Source organism: Mauremys reevesii, linkage group 7, assembly GCF_016161935.1.
Source record: "Mauremys reevesii isolate NIE-2019 linkage group 7, ASM1616193v1, whole genome shotgun sequence".
Taxonomy (NCBI): Eukaryota; Metazoa; Chordata; order Testudines; family Geoemydidae; genus Mauremys; species Mauremys reevesii.
The window spans coordinates 1,778,834-1,799,022 of NC_052629.1; the positions used below are offsets into that span (position 1 = coordinate 1,778,834).

Below are 20,189 nucleotides of genomic sequence, written 5' to 3' on the forward strand. Positions count from 1 at the left end.
CCGCTCTCTCCTTGTCCCGCAGAGCGGGGGCCCCTTCGCGCAGCCCCCCCGCTCCCTGGCAGGGGGAGCACGCGGTGGGGGGGGCTCTGGCTGGTCTGTCCCGGCGGGGGGAGCACGCGGTGGGGGCTCTGGCTGGTCTGTCCCGGCGGGGAGGGGAGGCAGGCGGGGAGGAGGGGGCTCTGGCTGGTCTGTCCCGGCGGGGAGCACGCGGTGGGGGCTCTGGCTGGTCTGTCCCGGCGGGGAGCACGCGGTGGGGGCTCTGGTTGGTCTGTCCCGGCGGGGAGGGGAGGCAGGCGGGGGCTCTGGTTGGTCTGTCCCGGCAGGGGAGCACACGGTGGGGGCTCTGGCTGGTCTGTCCCGGTGGGGGCAGGTGGGGGCTCTGGTTGGTCTGTCCCGGCGGGGAGGAGGCAGGCGGGGGCTCTAGTTGGTCTGTCCCGGCGGGGGCCCTGCCCCGTCTCCATCGCCGCTCGCAGGACACTGAACAACAACACCATCAGCACCATCCCCGTGTCCAGCTTCAACCACATGCCCCGACTCCGGACCTTGTGAGTGCGGGGGGGGGCGGGGGGGGCTGGGGGGCTGGGATGGGGGAGGGGCCGGGGGCCTTGGGGGCTGGGGAGGCCCCCGTGGGGGTGGCCTGGGGGGTGGGACGGGGAGGGGCCGTGGGCCCTGGGGACAGGAGGCTGGGGATGTCCCCGTGGGGGGGTCTGGGGGGGAGGGACAGGGGAGGGGCCGTGGGCCCTGGGGAGGCCCGGCCAGGGATATCCCCGTGGGGGGGGGCCCGCCACTGACCCTCTGCCCTTCCCCAGCCGCCTCCATTCCAACCAGCTGTTCTGCGACTGCCACCTGGGCTGGCTGGCGCAGTGGCTCCGCCAGCGCCCCGCCATCGGGCTCTTCACGCAGTGCGCTGGGCCCCCCCCGCTCCGCGGCACCAGCCTGCCCGAGCTCCAGAAGAACGAGTTCAGCTGCTCAGGTGAGGGGCTGCGGGGGCCCTTCCTGGGGGGGGTCCGGGATGTGGGGGCAGGGCCCTGACCGGGGGGGTCTAAGATGTGAGGGGGCCCTGCCTCGGGGGGGTCTGCGCTGTGGGGGGCCCTGGGATGTGTGGGGGGGCTCTGGGCTGCAGGGGGACCCTGCCTGGGGGGCTCTGGGCTGCAGGGGGGGTCTGGGCTGCGGGGGGTTCTGGGCTGCGGGGGTGTGACGATGTGGTTCTGGCGGGACCCAACTGAGGTGCCAATTCAGGACAAATCGCTCAAACAGGGCAGTCACAGCCCTAGGCTGGGGGTTTTCCACCTATAAGGCAAACCAAACCAGCCAGACAAAAAGGACTTTGGTCTCACCCCACTGGCTAACCACAAGTCACACAAGCAATTCCCTTAGACACTCCAGTCTCCCAGTATCCCCACCAGTGCACTCGTCCTGGGGACGAATGGTTATGAAAACCAACACCCCAATAAAAGAAAAAGGTTCCCTCGATCCCAAAGGACCAAGCCCCAGACCCAGGTCAATATACACATCAGATCTTACCCACAAATCACGCTGGTGCCAATCCTTTAGAATCTAAAATCTAAAGGTTTATTTACAAAGGGAAAAAGGTAGAGATGAGAGCTAGAATTGGTTAAATGGAATCAATTCCATACAGTGATGGCAAAGTTCTTAGTTCAGGCTTGTAGCAGTGCTGGAGTAAACTGCAGGTTCAAATCAAGTCTCTGGAACATCCCCCGCTGGGATGGGTCCTTCAGTCCTTTGTTCAGAGCTTCAGTTTGTAGCAAAGTCCCTCCAGAGGTAAGAAGCAGGATTGAAGACAAGATGGAGATGAGGCATCAGCCTTTTATAGGCTTTACAGCAACATGGAGTCTGAAGTCACACGGGCAAGTCCCTGCATACTTTGCGCCAGAGGTTGGTCCTGGCGGAAGCCACCAGGGTCGGAGACCTCCTGGACTACGACCCGGGAGACTGGCTGGATCCCCTGACGCTCGCTCGGCGGATGGGGCTCTCCAGACCTTGTACTCCCCGGCGCGTACTACAGGAGGTGAGGGCCGCTTTGCCGCCCACTGCTCAGGCCTACCTCGACCGGGTCCTGCGTGAGGGCACGCCCCGCCCACCCCCCACCCCGAGCCCTCCGGACCTCTTCATCGGGCCTCTGCCCCGTGGACCCGACCGGCCCCCCCGCCCCTTCTCCGCCAGCCGGCTGCACAATCTGCAGCCGGTCCGTTTCGAAACCGCGCCAAGGAAACAACTCTACGCGCTCGTGCTCCACACCCTTCACTTCCTCACCCTCGTGTCCCGCCCCGACACCAAGTGGCGGGACCTCCTGCCACCTGTGGCGGGTGAGGAGCCCCGGTGGGCCAGCCTCTACTCCACCCTGGTCCCGAGGCCCGCCGGGGATATCAGCTGGCGGCTCCTCCATGGGGCCGTGAGCACAGGCGTGTACTTGGCGCGGTTCACCCCTGTCCCAGACACCTGCCCCTTCTGCGGTGTGAGGGAGACCCTGGCGCACGTTTACGTAGAGTGCGCCAGGTTGCAGCCCCTATACCGGCTCCTCACCAATCTCCTCTTGCGTTTCTGGCTGCACTTTTCCCCCCACCTGCTTCTCCATGCACTCCCTATCCGTGGCCCCACAAAGTCGCGGGACCTCCTGGTCAACCTCCTCCTCGCCCTGGCTAAGATGGCCATCTACGCGACCAGGGAGAGGCGGTTGGCCAACGGAGACTCCTGCGACTGTGGGGCCTGTTTCCGATCCTTAGTCCGCTCACGTCTCCGGGCGGAGTTCCTCTGGGCGGCGTCCGCTGGCTCCCTTGACGCCTTCGAGGAGCAGTGGGCGCTGTCCGGGTTCTCTGCTCGGTGTCCCCGTCAGGCTCCCTCCTTATGACCCTTTGACCGCACTCCTGTCCCTGTTCTTTTATTAGTTGTCCCCTGCAATTAGTGGGTTTCTGAGGCCCTGTGGAACCTCCCCTTAGGCTGCGGGGGGATCCGTTAGCATGGGGCAGGCTTTGCCCACCCCGTTTCCCGGAAACCCAATAGATACTTTGCTGAGTTACAAGGCGTATCTGCCTCCTCTCCATGGGTCAATTGTGTAGCTGATGGTCCTTAATGGGCCCTCAAGCAGGCTAGGCAGAGCTAACACCAGCTTGTCTGGGGTGTCACCCAGCAGCACAGCACAAGTTTGAAGCACAGACAGTACAGAGCCAATACTCATAACTTGACACCGGCACCCAGACAGCATAATCCTAACCAGCAACCCAGAACCTGGTCTTAGACACCTCAGATGACCCCTTTACATAAGATTTGGTGCCACTACAGGACCTTGGTTGGAACCATGTTCTATATGGTCCCAGATTATGTCAATAACCTCACAGGGGGACCCTGCCTGGGGGGCTCTGGACTGCGGGGGGGCCCTGCCTGGGGGGCTCTGGGCTGCGGGGGGCCCTGCCTGGGGGGCTCTGGGCTGCGGGGCCCTGCCTGGGGGCTCTGGGCTGCGGAGGGCCCTGCCTGGGCCTCTGGGCTGCAGGGGCCCTGCCTGGGGCTCTGGGCTGCGGGGCCCTGCCTGGGGCTCTGGGCTGCGGGGCCCTGCCTGGGGGGCTCTGGGGGGCCCTGCCTGGGGGGCTCTGGGCTGGCGCCCTGGGAACCGAAGCGGCTCTTCGGGGGTGCGAGGGGCGGGCGATGCCGCGTCTCAGCCCAGCCCGGCCCCAGCTGCCCCCTGAGCTCCCTGCCCCCACCCGGCCGGGCCCCCGTCTCACTCGGCCGCTGGTTCCCCCCGGCAGGACAAACGGACGCCGCCCGCGCCCACGTCTGCAGCCTCTCGTCCGGCTCCTGCCCCGCCATGTGCACCTGCAGCAACAGCGTGGTGGACTGCCGCGGCAAGGGGCTGACGGCCATCCCTGCCAACCTGCCCGAGGGCATGACGGAGATGTGAGTGCGCCCGTGGGGGGAGCACGTGGGGCGCGGGCACCCAGCTGTCACAGCCCCCCCCCTCGGTGCTTCACAACCGGGAGCCAGACCCCTGGGGTCCTCCTGCGCGGCCCCAGAACCGGGGAGCAGGGCCCCCCCCCACTTTTTACCGGCCGCGAGGGTGAGTGGCGGTGGCCCCCCCACACTTGTAGGGCGCTTCCCCCGCTCCTGCCTGCTGGGTGAGTCACATGGCTCCTTGTCCCGCCTCTTCCAGCCAGGGCCCCACCCACAATCCAGCCCTGCTCCGCCCCAGTCCCCACCCCCACCCGGCCCCCTCCCTGCTCAGCCCCCCCACTGCCGCGCGCTGCATCCCACCCCCAGCCTGCGCCCTGCGCCCAGACGGCCCCGAATGGTCTGGTCACCCCCAGCCGCGGGGGGAGGCACTGAGGCTACAAACACTCCCCTGCCGCCGGCCCTGCTCCGTCCAGCCAGGCGGGGCCTGTGCCCACGGGGCTGGATCCTGCCGTTAACGGCGCCGCGGTGCCCGTGGGGCTGCGTGACGAGGCAGAGCTGAGGGGTCACGGGCCAGGCTCCCTGCCTGCCGAACGCCCCACGGTGCACACGTGCACTGTCACACACGTCTGTGCACACACGTTTGCACACGCACGGTCTGTTCGGGGGGGCTGGCAGCACTGGGCAGGGGGTGAGGGATCCCCCTCGGGCGCTGCCGAGCGGAGCTGGGGCATTTCCCCCCGTGGAACGGGCCAGGGAGCCGAGTGGGGATGGCCCCACTGACCCTGCCTGCACCCTCCCCTGCCCCAGCTTCGGCAGGGTCCCGCTCATGGCCTGCCCCTTGCCGGCGATGCCCAGGGCCCCACACCAGAGGCCCCAGAGGGCTGTGAGCGCCGAGCAGGGCCCCTTGCTGCCCCGGCGGCTCCTGCTCAGCCTGGGGGTCCCCTCCCTCGGGAGCCGTCGGGAGCTGCCAGGGCCGCCCAGGCCCTGGGAAAGGGGTCGTGCATCAGGGCGGCCATAGGCAGCAGGAGGCTGGCGCCGGCCCTTGGACGCGCCAGTTGCCCCGGTTCCCCGGTGACCCCCCCCGGGGGCGCCGTGGCCCTGCTCGCCCCTTCCCCCAGGACTTCACCCAAACTGTAACTAGAGCGAATCTCCATCGGGAGCTCCAGCTGAGCAGCCCAGGGCGAGCCCACGCCGCTGAGAGCGCCCCCTGCTGGGAGAGGTGGGGCCGGGGCAGCCCCCCCCCAGCAAGCGCCCCACTGTGCCCCACAGCGCCCCCTGCTGGGAGAGGTGGGGCCGGGGCAGCTCCCCCCAGCCAGCCCCCCACTGTGCCCCCACAGCGCCCCCTGCTGGGAGAGGTGGGGCCGTGGCAGCTCCCCCGCCCCCAGCCAGCGCCCCACTGTGCCCCACAGCGCCCCCTGCTGGGAGAGGTGGGGCCGGGGCAGCCCCCCCCCAGCCAGCGCCCCACTGTGCCCCTGGCGCCCCTGCTGGGAGGTGGGGCCGGGCAGCTCCCCAGCCAGCCCCACTGTGCCCCACAGCGCCCCCTGCCTGGAGAGGCGGGGCCGTCGCAGCTCCCCCCAGCCAGCGCCCCACTGTGCCCCCACAGCGCCCCCTGCTGGGAGAGGTGGGGCCGGGGCAGCTCTCCCCACAGCCAGCGCCCCACTGTGCCCCACAGCGCCCCCTGCTGGGAGAGGTGGGGCTGGGGCCGCTCCCCCCCGCCCGCGCCCCACTGTGCCCCTAGCGCCCCTGCTGGGAGAGGTGGGGCCGGGGCAGCTCCCCCGCCCCCAGCCAGTGCCCCACTGTGCCCCACAGCGCCCCCTGCTCGGAGTGGTGGGGGCGGGGCAGCTCCCCCGCCCCCAGCCAGGGCCCCACTGGGCCCCACAGCGCCCCCTGCTCGGAGAGGTGGGGCCGGGGCAGCTCCCCCGCCCCCAGCCAGTGCCCCACTGTGCCCCCATAGCGCCCCCGGCTGGGAGAGGTGGGGCGGGGACAGCTCCCCGCCCCAGCCAGTGCCCCACTGTGCCCCAGCGCCCCTGCTCGAGAGGTGGGGCCGGGGCTGCTCCCCGCCCCAGCCAGTGCCCCACTGTGCCCCCATAGCGCCCCCTGCTGGGAGAGGTGGGGCCGGGGCAGCTCCCCCGCCCCCAGCCAGTGCCCCACTGTGCCCCACAGCGCCCCCTGCTGGGATAGGTCGGGCTGGGGCAGCTCCCCCCAGCCAGCGCCCCACTGTGCCCCCATAGCGCCCCCTGCTGGGAGAGGTGGGGCTGGGACAGCTCCCCCCACAGCCAGCGCCCCACTGTGCCCCACAGCGCCCCCTGCTGGGAGAGGTCGGGCTGGGGCAGCTCCCCCCAGCCAGCGCCCCACTGTGCCCCCATAGCGCCCCCTGCTGGGAGAGGTGGGGCTGGGACAGCTCCCCCCACAGCCAGCGCCCCACTGTGCCCCACAGCGCCCCCTGCTGGGAGAGGCTGGGCTGCAGTAGGCGGCCTGGGGCACGGGCAGGTTTGGTTCATTTTCTGTCTCCCCGCAGACGCCTGGAGCTGAACGGGATCAGATCCGTCCCGCCTGGGGCCTTCTCGCCCTACAAGAAGCTGCGGCGGATGTAAGTGCCCCGAGGCTGACCCAGTACTGCCCCCCACGCCTCTGCCCCGCGTCCCAGCAGCCGCCTCTGGGCTCTCAGCCCCCGAGGGGCACTGCTCCTGTCCTGGGTGCCCTGTGGTCCCTCAGCTCCCTGCCCCGTGGAGGCCCCTGGCACTGGGCCCCTCTGCCCCGGGCTCACACAGCAGGTGCCAGTGGGGCTAGGGTGCCTGTGGGGTGAACCCAGCCCTGACCCGCCAGCAGCAATTCCAGGCCCCAGGGCAGAACAGCCCCCAGGAAGGTCGGCCCGACACCGGGTGGTGCCGAGCCAGCTGCTTGGTGAGCTCTTCCGGCCCGGCCAGGCCTTCCACGTGCCCACCCGGCTGCCAAGACACGGTGCCCCCGGTACCCCGTACCTGCCGGAGAGTTCTAGCCGGTCCGGGGCACTGGAGAGACGGGGGCCGCATGGCGCCAGGCCAGCGGCTCCGCCCCCCGGACATTCACTCTTAACAGCCCAGTACATACGCTAACAAACCTAAACAAAGGCTTCGTTAGCGCACGTAGGGCTGGTTACGGTGGTCAGGCCCAAGGCAAAGGCCCAGGAGCTGGTGAAGACAGGCCGGCAGGAGCTTAGTTAGGACGTAAGGGAGGCACCGGGAGTGTGTTACCGGGAGGTGGGGTGATTGTCCTCCCCAGCCGTCATTCAATGGGGGTGCGGGCGCTGGGGTGGGGCCGGGATGAGGGGCAGGGGTTGGGGTGAGGGCTCGGCTGGGGTGGGCGCTGGGGTGGGGCCGGGACGAGGGGCAGAGGGTTGGGTGCAGGGGTGAGGGCTCTGGCTGGGGTGGGCTCTGGGGTGGGGCCGGGGTGAGGGGCAGAGGGTTGGGTGCAGGGGTGAGGGCTCCGGCTGGGGGTGGGCTCTGGGGTGGGGCCGGGGTGAGGGGCAGGGGTTGGGTGCAGGGGTGAGGGCTCCGGCTGGGGTGGGCTCTGGGGTGGGGCCGGGGGTGAGGGGCAGGGGGTTGGGTGCAGGGGGTGAGGGCTCCGGCTGGGGGGTGGGCTCTGGGGTGGGGCCGGGGATGAGGGGCTGGGGCGGCGGGCGGGGGCTGGGCATTTCCCCCTTTGCCTTGCAGAGACCTGAGCAACAACCAGATCTCGGAGATCGCGCCCGACGCCTTCCAGGGGCTGCGCTCGCTGAACTCGCTGTGAGTCCCCGCGCCGGCCCCCAGCCCCCCCCCAGCCCCCGGCCACGGGCTTCACCGCACCCCGAGCCCCGGGAGTCCGACCTCCAGCCTCACTAATCATCACGCTGCGCAGGGACCCCTCTGCTGCCCCTCACTCCCGACCCGCAGCCCCCGCCAGCCCAGCCCTGAGCCCCCCCCAGCTCCGCCGGTGCCCCTCACTCCCGACCCGCAGCCCCCGCCAGCCCAGCCCTGAGCCCCCCCCAGCTCCGCCGGTGCCCCTCACTCCCGACCCGCAGCCCCCTGCTAGCCCAGCCCTGAGCCGCCCCCCAGCTCCGCCGGTGCCCCTCACTCCCGACCCGCAGCCCCTGCTAGCCCAGCCCTGAGCCGCCCCCCCAGCTCCGCCGGTGCCCCTCAATCCCGACCCGCAGCCCCTGCCAGCCCAGCACTGAGCCGCCCCAGCTCTGCCAGTGCCCTCACTCCCGACCCGCAGCCCCCTGCCAGCCCAGCTCTGAGCCGCCCCCCAGCTCCACCGGTGCCCCTCACTCCCGACCCGCAGCCCCTGCCAGCCCAGCCCTGAGCACCCCCAGCTCTGCCGGTGCCCCTCACTCCCGACCCGCAGCCCCCTGCTAGCCTAGCCCTGAGCCGCCCCCCAGCTCCGCCGGTGCCCCTCACTCCCGACCCGTAGCCCGTGCCAGCCCAGCCCCTGAGCCCCCCCAGCTCCACTGGTGCCCCTCAATCCCGACCCGCAGCCCCTGCCAGCCCAGCCCTGAGCACCCACCCCAGCTCTGCCGGTGCCCCTCAATCCCGACCCGCAGCCCCTGCCAGCCCAGCACTGAGCCGCCCCCCAGCTCCGCCGGTGCCCCTCACTCCCGAACCGCAGCCCCCACCAGCCCTGCCCTGGGCTCCCCCAGCTCCGCCGGTGCCCCTCACTCCCGACCCGCAGCCCCCTGCAGGTTTGGTCCTTGACCTCTCTGGAGTGAGGGTGAACAGCCCTGTCTGTTGCCCGTCGCACGGTGAGGTGGGTCTGGTTTAGATCCCTGGCCAGGCCCGAGGCCTGGGGGTCCGTGCTGGGGTCGCTAAAGCTGGGGACTGGGGGGCTGAGGTGGGGGGATCGGTGCCCCTGTCTGGGGTCCTGTGGGGATGCCCGGTGGCTGGGCTGGGGGCTGTGGGGCCGAGGTGGGGGGATCGGTGCCCCTGTCTGGGGTCCTGTGGGGATCCCCGGTGGCTGGGCTGGGGGCTCAGCCGATGCCGGGGGGCTGCGTGCGAGCGACGGGCTCTCTCTTTTCCAGCGTGCTGTACGGGAACAAGATCACAGAGCTGCCCAGGGGCGTCTTCGGGGGACTCCACGCGCTGCAGCTTCTGTAAGGAGGCGGCGGCTCCGGCGGGGGCGGGGGGCTGCTCTCGGGACCCCGCGTGCCAGCCCCAGGGCCGGCCTGCGTCTCTGTCTGACGTCTCCTGCCCCCCCAGGCTCATCAATGCCAACAAGATCAACTGCATCCGCGCCGACGCCTTCGGGGACCTGCAGAGCCTCTCTCTGCTCTCGCTGTACGACAACAAGCTGCAGGGCCTGGCCAAGGGCACCTTCGCCCCCCTGCGGGCCATCCAGACGCTGTGAGTGCCGGAGCTGGGGGGGTCCTGCCCCGGGGCAGGCGCCTGGGCTGGGAGGGGGGCAAAGGGGCCTTCACGCCCTCCGGATCCTGGGCTCCCCCGGGGCCGAGAGGGGAAGCAACCCTGGAACCGGGTAAGTCCACGTGCTGCAGCCCCCCAGCAGGGCTCAGTGGGGCAGCATGGAGCTGGCTGGGGGGCAGGCCCCAGGAGCGGAGGGGGGCCAGGCCGGGGGTTGCTGGGATTTACCCTGGAGCCCTGCCTGGGCCCAGGGGCGAGCTGCGAGCCGGGGCCCTGCCCATGGGGCCGGCACCCCCAGCTCAGGCCTGGCCAGTATCGCTCAGCGCTGGGCCCAGCATCCCCCTCCTCCCCTCCCCAGGCACCTGGCCCAGAACCCCTTCATCTGCGACTGCAGCCTGCGCTGGCTGGCGGATTTCCTGCGCGCCAACCCCATTGAGACCAGCGGGGCCCGGTGCGCCAGCCCGCGCCGCCTGGCTAACAAGCGCATCGGCCAGATCAAGAGCAAGAAGTTCCGCTGCTCAGGTGCGTCCGTCCCTCCCTGCCCCCTGCGGCCGCGGGCCCCGGGGGTGGGGCTGGGCCCAGCCGTGACGGGAGCGAGAGGCCGGCGCCCCCGTGTGCCGAGCAGGCAGGACACGAGCCGGGGCACAGAGTCTCCACGCGGCCACAGGGAAGCTGGAACCGGGCTCCTGCTCCTCCAGCCCCGGCCCCTTCCCTGGGTCCCAGAGCGTCCGTCCACGCAGCCGCTGTCGCTGCCCCCCCCGCCCAACGCGGGCTGGGGGCTCCCCCTCGGGCTGCTGCCAGGGCAGCACTAGCCAGAGGCCTGAACCGAGCCGGGGGGTGCTGGGCCCTGCGGAGCCACCGCGTCACGCCCTGCCCTGCCCAGCTCCCAAGGGAGGAGGGGAAACCGAGGCACGGAGCTGGCGGGACCTGCCCAGTGGCAGTGGCAGAGCCGGGGCTCGAGCCCTGGTGCCAGTGCACCAGAGATCTCGCCAGGCCCCCCTGCCCCCGCTAACGTGCTTGGGCCTTTCTCTCCGCAGCCAAGGAGCAGTACTTCATCCCAGGTAAGCACCGGGCAGAGCTCTGCGGGCGGGAGCTGGGGAGCTGCCCAGGGAGTGTCCGGGGGCCTCTCTCGGACGGGCTGTGCTTTGCCATGTGACGTCCCTGGGTACGGGGCCACGCAGGACTCCCACGGCCCGGCTCTCCGGCCTGGCACAGATAGTGCCGCCCGCTGCTGGCACCCTGGCTCTGGCTCCAGAGGCAGCGAATGGCCCTAACCCAGCCTGGCCCCACACAGCCCCCCAGCGCAGTGTCTGGCTCCAGGGAGCGATTCCCACGCAGCCAGCGCCCCCCGCAGGCACAGAGCAGGAATCCTGCAGACACCCAGGAGCCGGCTGCGGCTCGCGGCCTCGAGCCTGCCAGGCACCCAGCGAGGGCAGGACGCCGGCGCCGGCGCGGGGGCTGGGATGGAGAGACGAAAAGCAGCCGCGGCCCCTCCCCACGCCCGGCTGCCGGGCCCTGGCTGGGCTTCTAGCAGAGAGCAGCTGGGGGCTGCGATTGGGGGATCTCGGGCTGGGGCAGGGGTGGCCCTGAACCCCCGATGGCTGCAGGGAAATGGCATCTGCCCCTAAACCTGGGGGAGCAGGAGGTGCAGCTCCATGCGCGGCGGGCTGCGCTGCCCCCTGCTGGCCTCGCTGCACTGGGGCCGGACCCCCCTCCCCAGCAGGGCGGTGGCTGGCGTCCTGCCCTCCCCGGCGTGTCTCTCGTGGCAGGCGCGGAGGATCAGCAGCTGAACAGCGAGTGCAGCAGCGACGTGGGCTGCCCCCCGAAGTGCCGCTGCGAGGCCAACGTGGTGGAATGCTCCAGCCTGAAACTCACCAAGCTCCCGGAGCGCATCCCGCAGGCCACGGCAGAGCTGTAAGACCCCCCCGCCCCCCCACGCTGGGCGTCCTGCCCCGGGTCTGTCTGTCGCACGCGCCCCCGCCTTGCCAGAGCCCGCAGACCCCCGCGTAACGCCCCCGCCCGGTTCAGTGAGGGGGGGCTGGGGGCTTCCTTATTCCTCCCGGGGGGGCGAGCACTGCCCGGGGCTCATCCGTTCCACCTTTGTTCTTCTCTCCCCGCCTCCCCCACCCCCAGACGCCTGAACAACAACGAGATCTCGGTGCTGGAGGCCACGGGGCTCTTCAAAAAACTCCCCCACCTGAAAAAAATGTGAGTATGACGCCAGCGAGGCCTCGTGGCCGTGGTGCCGGCGTGTGAGATACCACCCGCAGGGCCTGACGATGCAGCGTTAACCTGTGGAACTCACTGACCCAAGATGTCACGAGCCGAGCAGGAGTGGGCATTTCTGTGGCTAGTGAGGCCAGCCAGAGTTACAGTAAAGCTGCCATTCCAGGGCACAAGCCAGCCTCTCTCGGCCAGGGGCCAGGAGGACCCTCCCCCCCGGAGCGGTTATTCTACTCGTGCCCACTGGGGGGTGCCGTGCACCTTCTCCGCAGCAGCCGGGGCTGGACTGACGCCCCAAGCCGGCCCGTCTTCCCGCTCACGCAGGACGGGACCCCCAGGGGCGAGGGGGTGCGACCCAGCAGGCGATGGCCCACAGTGCACAGGGGGGGCTCTCTGGGGGGCTGCATCCCCCATCCCCTACATAGGCCCAGCCTGCCGCTCCCCTCTCTCCCCAGCAACCTGAGCAACAACAAGGTGACGGAGATCGAGGACGGGGCCTTCGAGGGGGCAGCGTCCGTCAGCGAGCTGCACCTGACGGCCAACCAGCTGGAGTCGGTGCGGAGCGGCATGTTCCGGGGCCTGGCGGGACTGCGCACCCTGTGAGTGGAGCCGGGCCCGGAGCTCGCGGCGGGGGCTGGCGGGGGCTGCGGGCGGGTTTCACCGGGGCCTGGGGGAGGCTAAACCCGATGCCTCGTGCTGCACCCTGTGCCCGCGTCCTCCCTCCGGGTGCCTCGTGCTGCACCCCCCCCCGCGCCCGCGTCTCCCCCCGGGTGCCTCGTGCTGCACCCCCCCCCGCGCCCGCATCTCCCTCCGGGTGCCTCGTGCCCCCGCGCCCGCGTCTCCTCCGGGTGCCTCGTGCCGCCCCGCGTCCTCCCTCCGGGTGCCTCGTGCCGCCCCGTGGCCGCGTCTCCCCGGGTGCCTCGTGCCGCCCCCCCCGCGCCCGCGTCTCCCTCCGGGTGCCTCGTGCCCCCCCCCGTGCCCACGTCTCCCTCCGGGTGCCTCGTGCCCCCGTGCCCACGTCTCCCTCCGGGTGCCTCATGTCGCCCCCGCGCCCGCGTCTCCCGCCGGGTGCCTCGTGCTGCCCCCCCCCCGCGCCCGCGTCTCCCTCCGGGTGCCTCGTGCCGCACCCTGCCCGCACGCCGCCTGCTCCTGCTCCCTGCAGCTCCCCCAGCCGGCGCTACCCACTCGGGGCAGCCTCCCGCTGCAGCCCTGCCCTGGCACAGGGCCTGATCATTGCTGCTTCCGGCTGCCTGCCGCCCGCACTCATCCCCGCCCTGGGGAGACCCCCCCACTTACCCCGGTGCTGTCGGGGCAGGAGGGGGCCTCGTGCTGCGTCCTCACCCCTGGGGCCGGGGGCGGGAGGGCTGGGGAAGAGCCGGGACGTGTGCAGGGGCGGCTCTAGGGATTTTGCTGCCCCAAGCACGGCAGGCAGGCTGCCTTCGGCGATTCGGCGGCGCCTGCGGGAGGTCCCCGGTCCCGTGGATTCGGCGGTGCCTGCGGGAGGCCCCCAGTCCCGCGGACTCAGCGGCGCCTGCGGGATGTCCCCGGTCCCGCGGATTCGGCGGCGCCTGCGGGAGGTCCCCGGTCCCGCGGATTCGGCGGCGCCTGCGGGAGGTCCCGGTCCCGCGGATTCGGCGGTGCCTGCGGGTGGGCCCCGGGCCCGCGGATTCGGCGGCGGGCCTGCGGGAGGTCCCGGGTCCGGCGGATTCGGCGGTGCCTGCGGGAGGTCCCCGGTCCCGTGGATTCGGCGCCACGCCTGCGGGAGGTCCCCGGTCCCGCAGTTCGGGCGGTGTCTGCGGAGGTCCCGGTCCCGCGGATTCGGCGGCCGCTGGCGGGTGGCCCCCGGTCCCGCGGATTCGGCGGTGCCTGCGGGAGGTCCCCGGTCCCGTGGATTCGGCGCCACGCCTGCGGGAAGTCCCCGGTCCCGCGGATTCGGCGGTGCCTGCGGGAGGTCCCCGGTCCCGCGGATTCGGCGCCACGCCTGCGGGAGGTCCCCGGTCCCGTGGATTCGGCGGCGCCTGCGGGAGGTCCCGGTCCCGTGGATTGGCGGCGTGCCTGCGGGAGGTCCCGGTCCCGCGGATTCGGGCGGTGCCTGCGGAGGTCCCGGTCCCGTGGATTCGGCGCCACGCCTGCGGGAGGTCCCCGGTCCCGCGGATTCGGCGGTGCCTGCGGGAGGTCCCCGGTCCCACGGATTCGGCGGCAGCCTGCGGGAGGTCCCCGGTCCCGCGGATTCGGCGGTGCCTGCGGGAGGTCCCCGGTCCCGTGGATTCGGCGCCACGCCTGCTGGAGGTCCCCGGTCCCGCGGAGTCGGCGGTGCCTGCGGAGGTCCCGGTCCCGGATTCGGGCGGTGCCTGCGGGAGGTCCCGGTCCCGTGGATTCGGCGCCACGCCTGCGGGAAGTCCCGGTCCCGCGGATTCGGCGGTGCCTGCGGGAGGTCCCCGGTCCCGTGGCTTCGGCGCCACGCCTGCGGGATGTCCCCGGTCCCGCGGATTCGGCGGTGCCTGCGGGAGGTCCCCGGTCCCGCGGATTCGGCGCCACGCCTGCGGGAGGTCCCCAGTCACGCGGAGTCGGCGGTGCCTGCGGGAGGTCCCCGGTCCTGTGGATTCGGCGGCGCCTGCGGGAGGTCCCTGGTCCCGTGGATTCGGCGGCGCCTGCGGGAGGTCCCGGTCCCGCGGATTCGGCGGCGCCTGCGGGAGGTCCCGGTCCCGCGGATTCGGCGGCTTGCCTGGGGGAGGTCCCCGGTCCCGCGGATTCGGCGGCGCCTGCGGGAGGTCCCCGGTCCCGCGGATTCGGCGGCAGCCTGGGGGCGGGCCCCGGGCCCGCGGATTCAGCGGCGCCTGCGGAGGTCCCGGTCCCGCGGATTCGGCGGCGCCTGCAGGAGGTCCCGGTCCCGCTGGATTCGGCGGCAGCCTGCGGAGGTCCCGGTCCCGCTGGATTCGGCGGCGCCTGCGGAGGTCCCGGTCTCGCTGGATTCGGCGGCGCCTGCGGAGGTCCCGGTCCCGGATTCGGCGGCAGCCTGCGGGAGGTCCCCGGTCCCGCGGATTCGGCGGCGCCTGCGGAGGTCCCGGTCCCGGATTCGGCGGCGCCTGCGGAGGTCCCCGGTCCCGTGGATTCGGCGGCGCCTGCGGGAGGTCCCCGGTCCGGCGGATTCGGCGGTGCCTGCGGGAGGTCCCTGGTCCCGCGGATTCGGCGGCAGCCTGTGGGAGGTCCCGGTCCCGCGGATTCGGCGGCGCCTGCGGGAGGTCCCCGGTCCCGCGGATTCGGCGGCGCCTGCGGGAGGTCCCCGGTCCCGCGGATTCGGCGGCGCCTGCGGGAGGTCCCCGGTCCCGCGGATTCGGCGGCAGCCTGCGGAGGTCCCTGGTCCCGCGGATTCGGCGGCAGCCTGCGGGAGGTCGCCGGTCTCGCGGATTCGGCGGCGCCTGCGGGAGGTCCCCGGTCCCGCGGATTCGGCGGCGCCTGCGGGAGGTCCCCGGTCTCGCGGATTCGGCGGCGCCTGCGGGAGGTCCTCCGAAGCTGCGGGACCAGTGGACCCTCCGCAGGCATGTCGCCGAAGGCAGCCTGCCTGTGCCCTCGTGGTGCCGGCAGAGCGCCCCCCACGGCTTGCCACCCCAGGCACGCGCTTGGTGTGCTGGTGCCTGGAGCCGCCCCCGGTGGTGCCACCCTCAGGTGCTGCCCCTGCTGTAGGCAGCGTTGCTGCGCTGACGTGGGGCGTCGGTTTGCTGCTCGTCTGGGCCAGGCCCCAGCTGGCCTGAGTCCCTGGGGTGCTCCCGGGGGGTTCGTGCGCCCAGCACCCCATGCGTGTGGCAGGGTCCCTGGCGGGGCGGGGCCGAGTCTCACTGCACTGAGGGTCCCTGGGTGCGAGGTGGGCAGAGGGCGGGTGCGGCTGTGGCGACAGGCGCTGCTCGCGGAGCCGTTAACCCTCCCGCTGCTCCCTCCCCCCCTCCCTCCCTCCCAGGATGCTGCGAAACAACCGCATCAGCTGCATCCACAACGACAGCTTCACAGGGCTGCGCAGCGTGCGCCTGCTCTCGCTCTACGACAACCAGATCAGCACCATCGCGCCCGGCGCCTTCGACACGCTGCAGTCGCTCTCCACGCTGTGAGTCGGGGCGTCCCCACGGTCCCTGCCTCTCCCAGCAGGCTCAGCCCGGCCTGGGGACCCGGCCCTCCCCCTCCCGGCCCCCTGGCGCTGGGCTCTGGGGTGGGTGATGCTGTAACCATGTGGGAGCCAGCTGAGGCCACTCAATTAGGGTGAACTGCAAACAGAACGGGGCAGACAAACCCCAAATGCTGGGGGATCTTCCAATACTGAGATTTACCAACCGGCACAGAACAGCTTCTGTAGCACCTCCCTGGTTACTCAGAAGTCCAAACACCGCAGTTCTCAGCCCTCCATCCACACACACGATATGATGATGGTTACTGAAAATCTTTTCTCATCATATAAAAGAAAAGGTTCTTCCACCCCGAAAGGATCAGCCACACACCCAGGCCCAATTATAACTTAGATCTTACCCAGAATACACGCTACAGCCAATTCTTATTAACCAAGCTAAAATGTATTAAAAAAGAAAAGAGAGAGAGAGTTGGTTGAAAGATCAATCTACAGACAGACTTGAATTCAACTCTTGAGGTTCAGACACAGCAGAGATGAGCTTGTAGTTGCCAAAAGTCCTTTTAGAAATAGTCCAGAGGTTATAGTCCAATGTCCATATTCAGGGTGGCTCCAGTCAGTGACTGGGGATCTCAATCCTTGTGGCTTAAGGTTTCCCCCTCTTGAAACCCAAAGCAGATCTGAGATGAACTAGGATCGTGTCCCAGGCTTCTTATACATTTCCAGCAGCCTTTTGGCCTGAGAAAACAATCGGCTTAACTCCTTCTCCCAAACATCCTGGCAATTAGCACAGGGTAATTTAGCCATTAAACAGTTCAGATACAGGTTAGCACAACCTTCAAAGAGACACATAGACAATAATACTATTTCACTCAAGTGTCTTCCTAAATGTTAATATTCCTTTGTTGATCTTTGAATCAAAGCTCTAGCAATAGACAAGACTTGTTTGCTGACTCTCCAAGCCCTGAGCAAACACCTCCCCTTCTACCTCTAACAGTGCGGCTGCATTTCAAAGCTCTGTTCATTTACAGATCTTCCTAACCAGTCTCTACAGTTCGGCCCTGGGGCGGGTCAGCCTGGGAGGTAATTAACCCCTTCTGGCCCTGTCACCCTCCCATGAGAGATTAGCTCACACTCAGGCTCGGCTCAGGCCCTGCTGGCTCAGGTGCTGGCAGCCGTGGGGACTCCGGGTGCCCGGCCCTGCTGCCACCACGTTAGCCCCGCGCTCCCCTCTGCGGCGCAGGAACCTGCTGGCCAATCCCTTCGACTGTAACTGCCGGCTGGCCTGGCTGGGCGACTGGCTGCGGAGGAGGAAGATCGTGACGGGGAACCCGCGCTGCCAGAACCCCGACTTCCTGCGGCAGATCCCGCTCCAGGACGTGGCCTTCCCCGACTTCAGGTGTGAGGAAGGTAACTCACAGGCGCCATGGGGCCGAGCAGGGGCGGCCGACGAGGGGGACCCCGCAGCAGCGTCCCCAGCGGGTGCTTCCGGGCTGGTCCCGTTGGCACCGGCGGTGCTGACTCTGCCCACATCCAGGCTGGGCTGGGACACAGAGCCTGGCTGAGCGGGGGCTGGGCTGGGACATTTGGATTTTTAGCCTTGGTTTGGTTTCGATTAAGGCCACATGAGACTGAGGAAACCTGCCCTGTAGTGCCGGCCCGGAGCCCCGTCTGCTCGGTGAAGGGGCGACTTGATTACAGCCCACAGGTATCGCCGGGGGACGGCGCTGCCGGCCAGTCCGGCCGAGGAAGGTCCCCGGCCCGGGGCTGGAAGCTGGAGCCAGACGCGCTCAGGCTGGGAAGCAGCCGTGGATCTGCACCGGGAGTGGGGGGGGAGTGACTGTTGGAACAGGTGACCCGGGGGCAGGTGGAGTCTCCAGCATGGGCGGATGTTTGTCTAGAGTCTGCGCTAGGGGCTGCGGGCGCGGCACAGGGCCCTTCTGGCCTTGGAGTGTGGGACTCTCTGCCCCCAGGACAGGGCAAGAGCCCGGCTCTGGATGGGCCCGTTACTAGCTGTGCCCCCCTTTGCAGGCCAGGAGGAGACAGGGTGCGTCCCACGCCCACAGTGCCCTCAGGAGTGCACCTGCCTGGACACGGTCGTTCGCTGCAGCAACAAACACCTCAAGTCCCTGCCCAAGGGGATCCCAAAGAACGTCACTGAGCTGTGAGTATCCCGGGCTCTGCCCGCCCGCCCCGGGCCATGGAGCCTGCTGGACACAGGGAGAGCGGGTCAGATTTCCCAGCAGGGGCTGCGAGGCGGGAGGGGGTGAGTCACAGACCAGCCGAGCCCTCGTCCCCCAGAGTCCAGGGTCACCCCCTGCACACTCAGGCCAGCTGATCCGCCCGGCCCCGGGCCCAGAGCTGTGTGCATCGCACGCTGGTGCAAACGCTGCTCTGTTACCCTGGTGTAACTCCAGAGGGACCCCACTGGCTTTGATGGCGAGCGGAGCTGGCCGTGGGGCTGGAGGTGTGAATTCCCGCCCCGGGAGAGGTGCCCACGCCAGCTCTGGCCCATCGTGAGGGGGGCTAGCCCTGAGCCAGAGGGGATTCCCCCTCCGCGGCGGCCCGGGAGAGCCCAGCCCTGTGAACCTGCCCCATGGTGCCCCGGGGCTCGGCTGGGCTGAGGCTGCTCCAAGGGGGGGGTCAGGGTAGCACCACCTCACTGGGCCCCAGAATGCCGCGGGGCGACCAGGTGAGTGACCCGCCCGCCGGGAGACGGGGGGCAGGAAACGCAGCTAACGGGGGCTGCACATTACAGTCGGGGGGGTTAATTGTTCACCCTCCTGTGACCCCCCCACGCCCCATCATTAAACAGAAGCAGAGCAAACCCTGGTTAGCAGTGGGCCCCCCCATGCCCCGGCTGGGCCGGCTGTCACCAGGCGTTCGTGCAGCACCCGCCGCACTGGGGCCCTGAGCTCGCCCGGTGCGGCACCCACGGGCCCTGCTCCCAGCAGGGGCTGCTGAACCGGCACCAGGCCCCGGCACCTGTCTGCACCGCGGGGCGAGCGCCCGACCTCAGGCTGCCGCACTAAACTGAACACGCTGCCCCGCCCCCTGCCCCGCCTCTCCTCTGAGACCCCGCCCCCTCCGAGGCCCCGCCCCTCTCACTCCATCCCCCCTCCCTCTGTCGCTCGCTCTCCCCACCCTCATTTTCACTCACTCGCTCATTTTCACCAGGCTGGGGGAGGGGGCTGGGGCCGGGATGAGGGGTTTGGGGTGCAGGAGGGGGATCCGGGCTGGGGGTGGAGCCGAGGGGTTCAGAGGATGGGAGGGCTCCGGGCTGAGGCAGGGGGTTGGGGTGTGGGAGGGGTAACGGGCTCCGGGCTGGGAGTGGAGCCGAGGGGTTCAGAGGATGGGAGGGGGCTCCGGGCTGAGGCAGGGGGTTGGGGTGTGGGAGGGGTAACGGGCTCTGGGCTGGGGGTGGAGCCGAGGTTCACAGGATGGGAGGGGCTCCGGGCTGAGGCAGGGGTTGGGGGGTGGGAGGGGTAACGGGCTCTGGGCTGGGCTGTGGGGGGGTGAGGGCTCCGGCTAGGGGTGCAGGTTCCAGGGTGGGGCCAGAAATGAGGGGTTCAGGGTGCGGCAGGGGGCTCCAGGCTGGGGAGGGGTTGGGATGTGAGGCGGGGTGAGGGCTCTGGGGTGGGGTCAGGGATGAGGATTTTGGGTGCAGGAGGGGCTGGGGCTGGCGCTGAGGGGCTCAGGAGGCAGGAGGGGGACCAGGGCTGGGGCAGGGGGTTGGGATGTGAGGGCCGGGGGGTGAGGGCTCCGGCTGGGGATGAGGGATTTGGGGTGCAGGAGGGGGCTGGGGCTGGCGCTGAGGGGTTCGGAGGGCAGGAGGGGGACCAGGGCTGGGGCAGGGGGTTAGGGCCTGGGAGGGGGTAAAGGGTTCAGGCTCCGGGTGGCGCTTACCTCTGGCAGCTCCCGGAAGCAGGGGCATGTCCCCCTCCGGCTCCTACGTGCTGCCCCCTCCTGAAGCACCAGCTCTGCAGCTCCCATTGGCTGGGAACCACGACTAGCTCGCACACACTTCCAGCCAGCCCACCTGGAGTCTCAGACAGACGCCACACACACGTGCACACTCACACACGTGTGCCCCCCCGCGGTCAGAGCGGGACCCCGATCCCCTGCATGGCTCTGGCAGTGCTCCGCTCGGTGCGGTGTCAGGGGGGCTCTGCACGGACGGACCCCAGGGCCGAACTGGGGCGGTTGGTCCTGCACCCCCACGTGAGCAGCGGCTTCCTGGGCGCAGCCCCGATGGGTGACGGGCCTTTGTTCTCTCCCGTAGTTACCTGGACGGCAATCAGTTCACGCTGGTCCCTGGGGAGCTCTCCTCCTTCCGATCCCTGCAGCTGGTGTAAGTATCCTGGCCCGGCCCCGGCGGCTGGGATCCCGGGGGCTGGGCTGGCTGAGACTCGAGCCGCAAAGGCCGGGCAGTGGGGGGGTCGGGGCGGCGAGCTGGCCAGTGGGCCGCACAGCCTGGCAGCTGTGACAAAGCTGGGATCAGCCCTCGGGGCTCCTGGCTGCGTGTGCGGAAGGTTTCTCAGCTGCTTTCCCGCGGGGGCCGGGACCGCGGGGGCCCTTCC

General features: G+C 70.3%; 1 protein-coding gene across 3 annotated transcripts in view; it reads left to right on the forward strand.

Moving 5' to 3' along the window:
• Positions 1-20,189, forward strand: part of SLIT1 (slit guidance ligand 1) — a 128,940-nt gene that overhangs the window by 88,170 nt on the left and 20,581 nt on the right. For all 3 annotated transcript variants that reach the window (XM_039481907.1, XM_039481906.1, XM_039481904.1), the window contains exons 7-22: positions 474-545; positions 810-973; positions 3,762-3,909; positions 6,422-6,493; positions 7,596-7,667; positions 8,936-9,007; positions 9,114-9,257; positions 9,631-9,794; positions 10,310-10,333; positions 11,042-11,186; positions 11,406-11,480; positions 11,951-12,094; positions 15,451-15,594; positions 16,853-17,019; positions 17,641-17,773; positions 19,892-19,960. In XM_039481907.1, the coding sequence (XP_039337841.1) occupies positions 474-545; positions 810-973; positions 3,762-3,909; positions 6,422-6,493; positions 7,596-7,667; positions 8,936-9,007; positions 9,114-9,257; positions 9,631-9,794; positions 10,310-10,333; positions 11,042-11,186; positions 11,406-11,480; positions 11,951-12,094; positions 15,451-15,594; positions 16,853-17,019; positions 17,641-17,773; positions 19,892-19,960 (1,809 nt within the window). The remainder of the gene's footprint in view (positions 1-473; positions 546-809; positions 974-3,761; positions 3,910-6,421; positions 6,494-7,595; positions 7,668-8,935; positions 9,008-9,113; positions 9,258-9,630; positions 9,795-10,309; positions 10,334-11,041; positions 11,187-11,405; positions 11,481-11,950; positions 12,095-15,450; positions 15,595-16,852; positions 17,020-17,640; positions 17,774-19,891; positions 19,961-20,189) is intronic.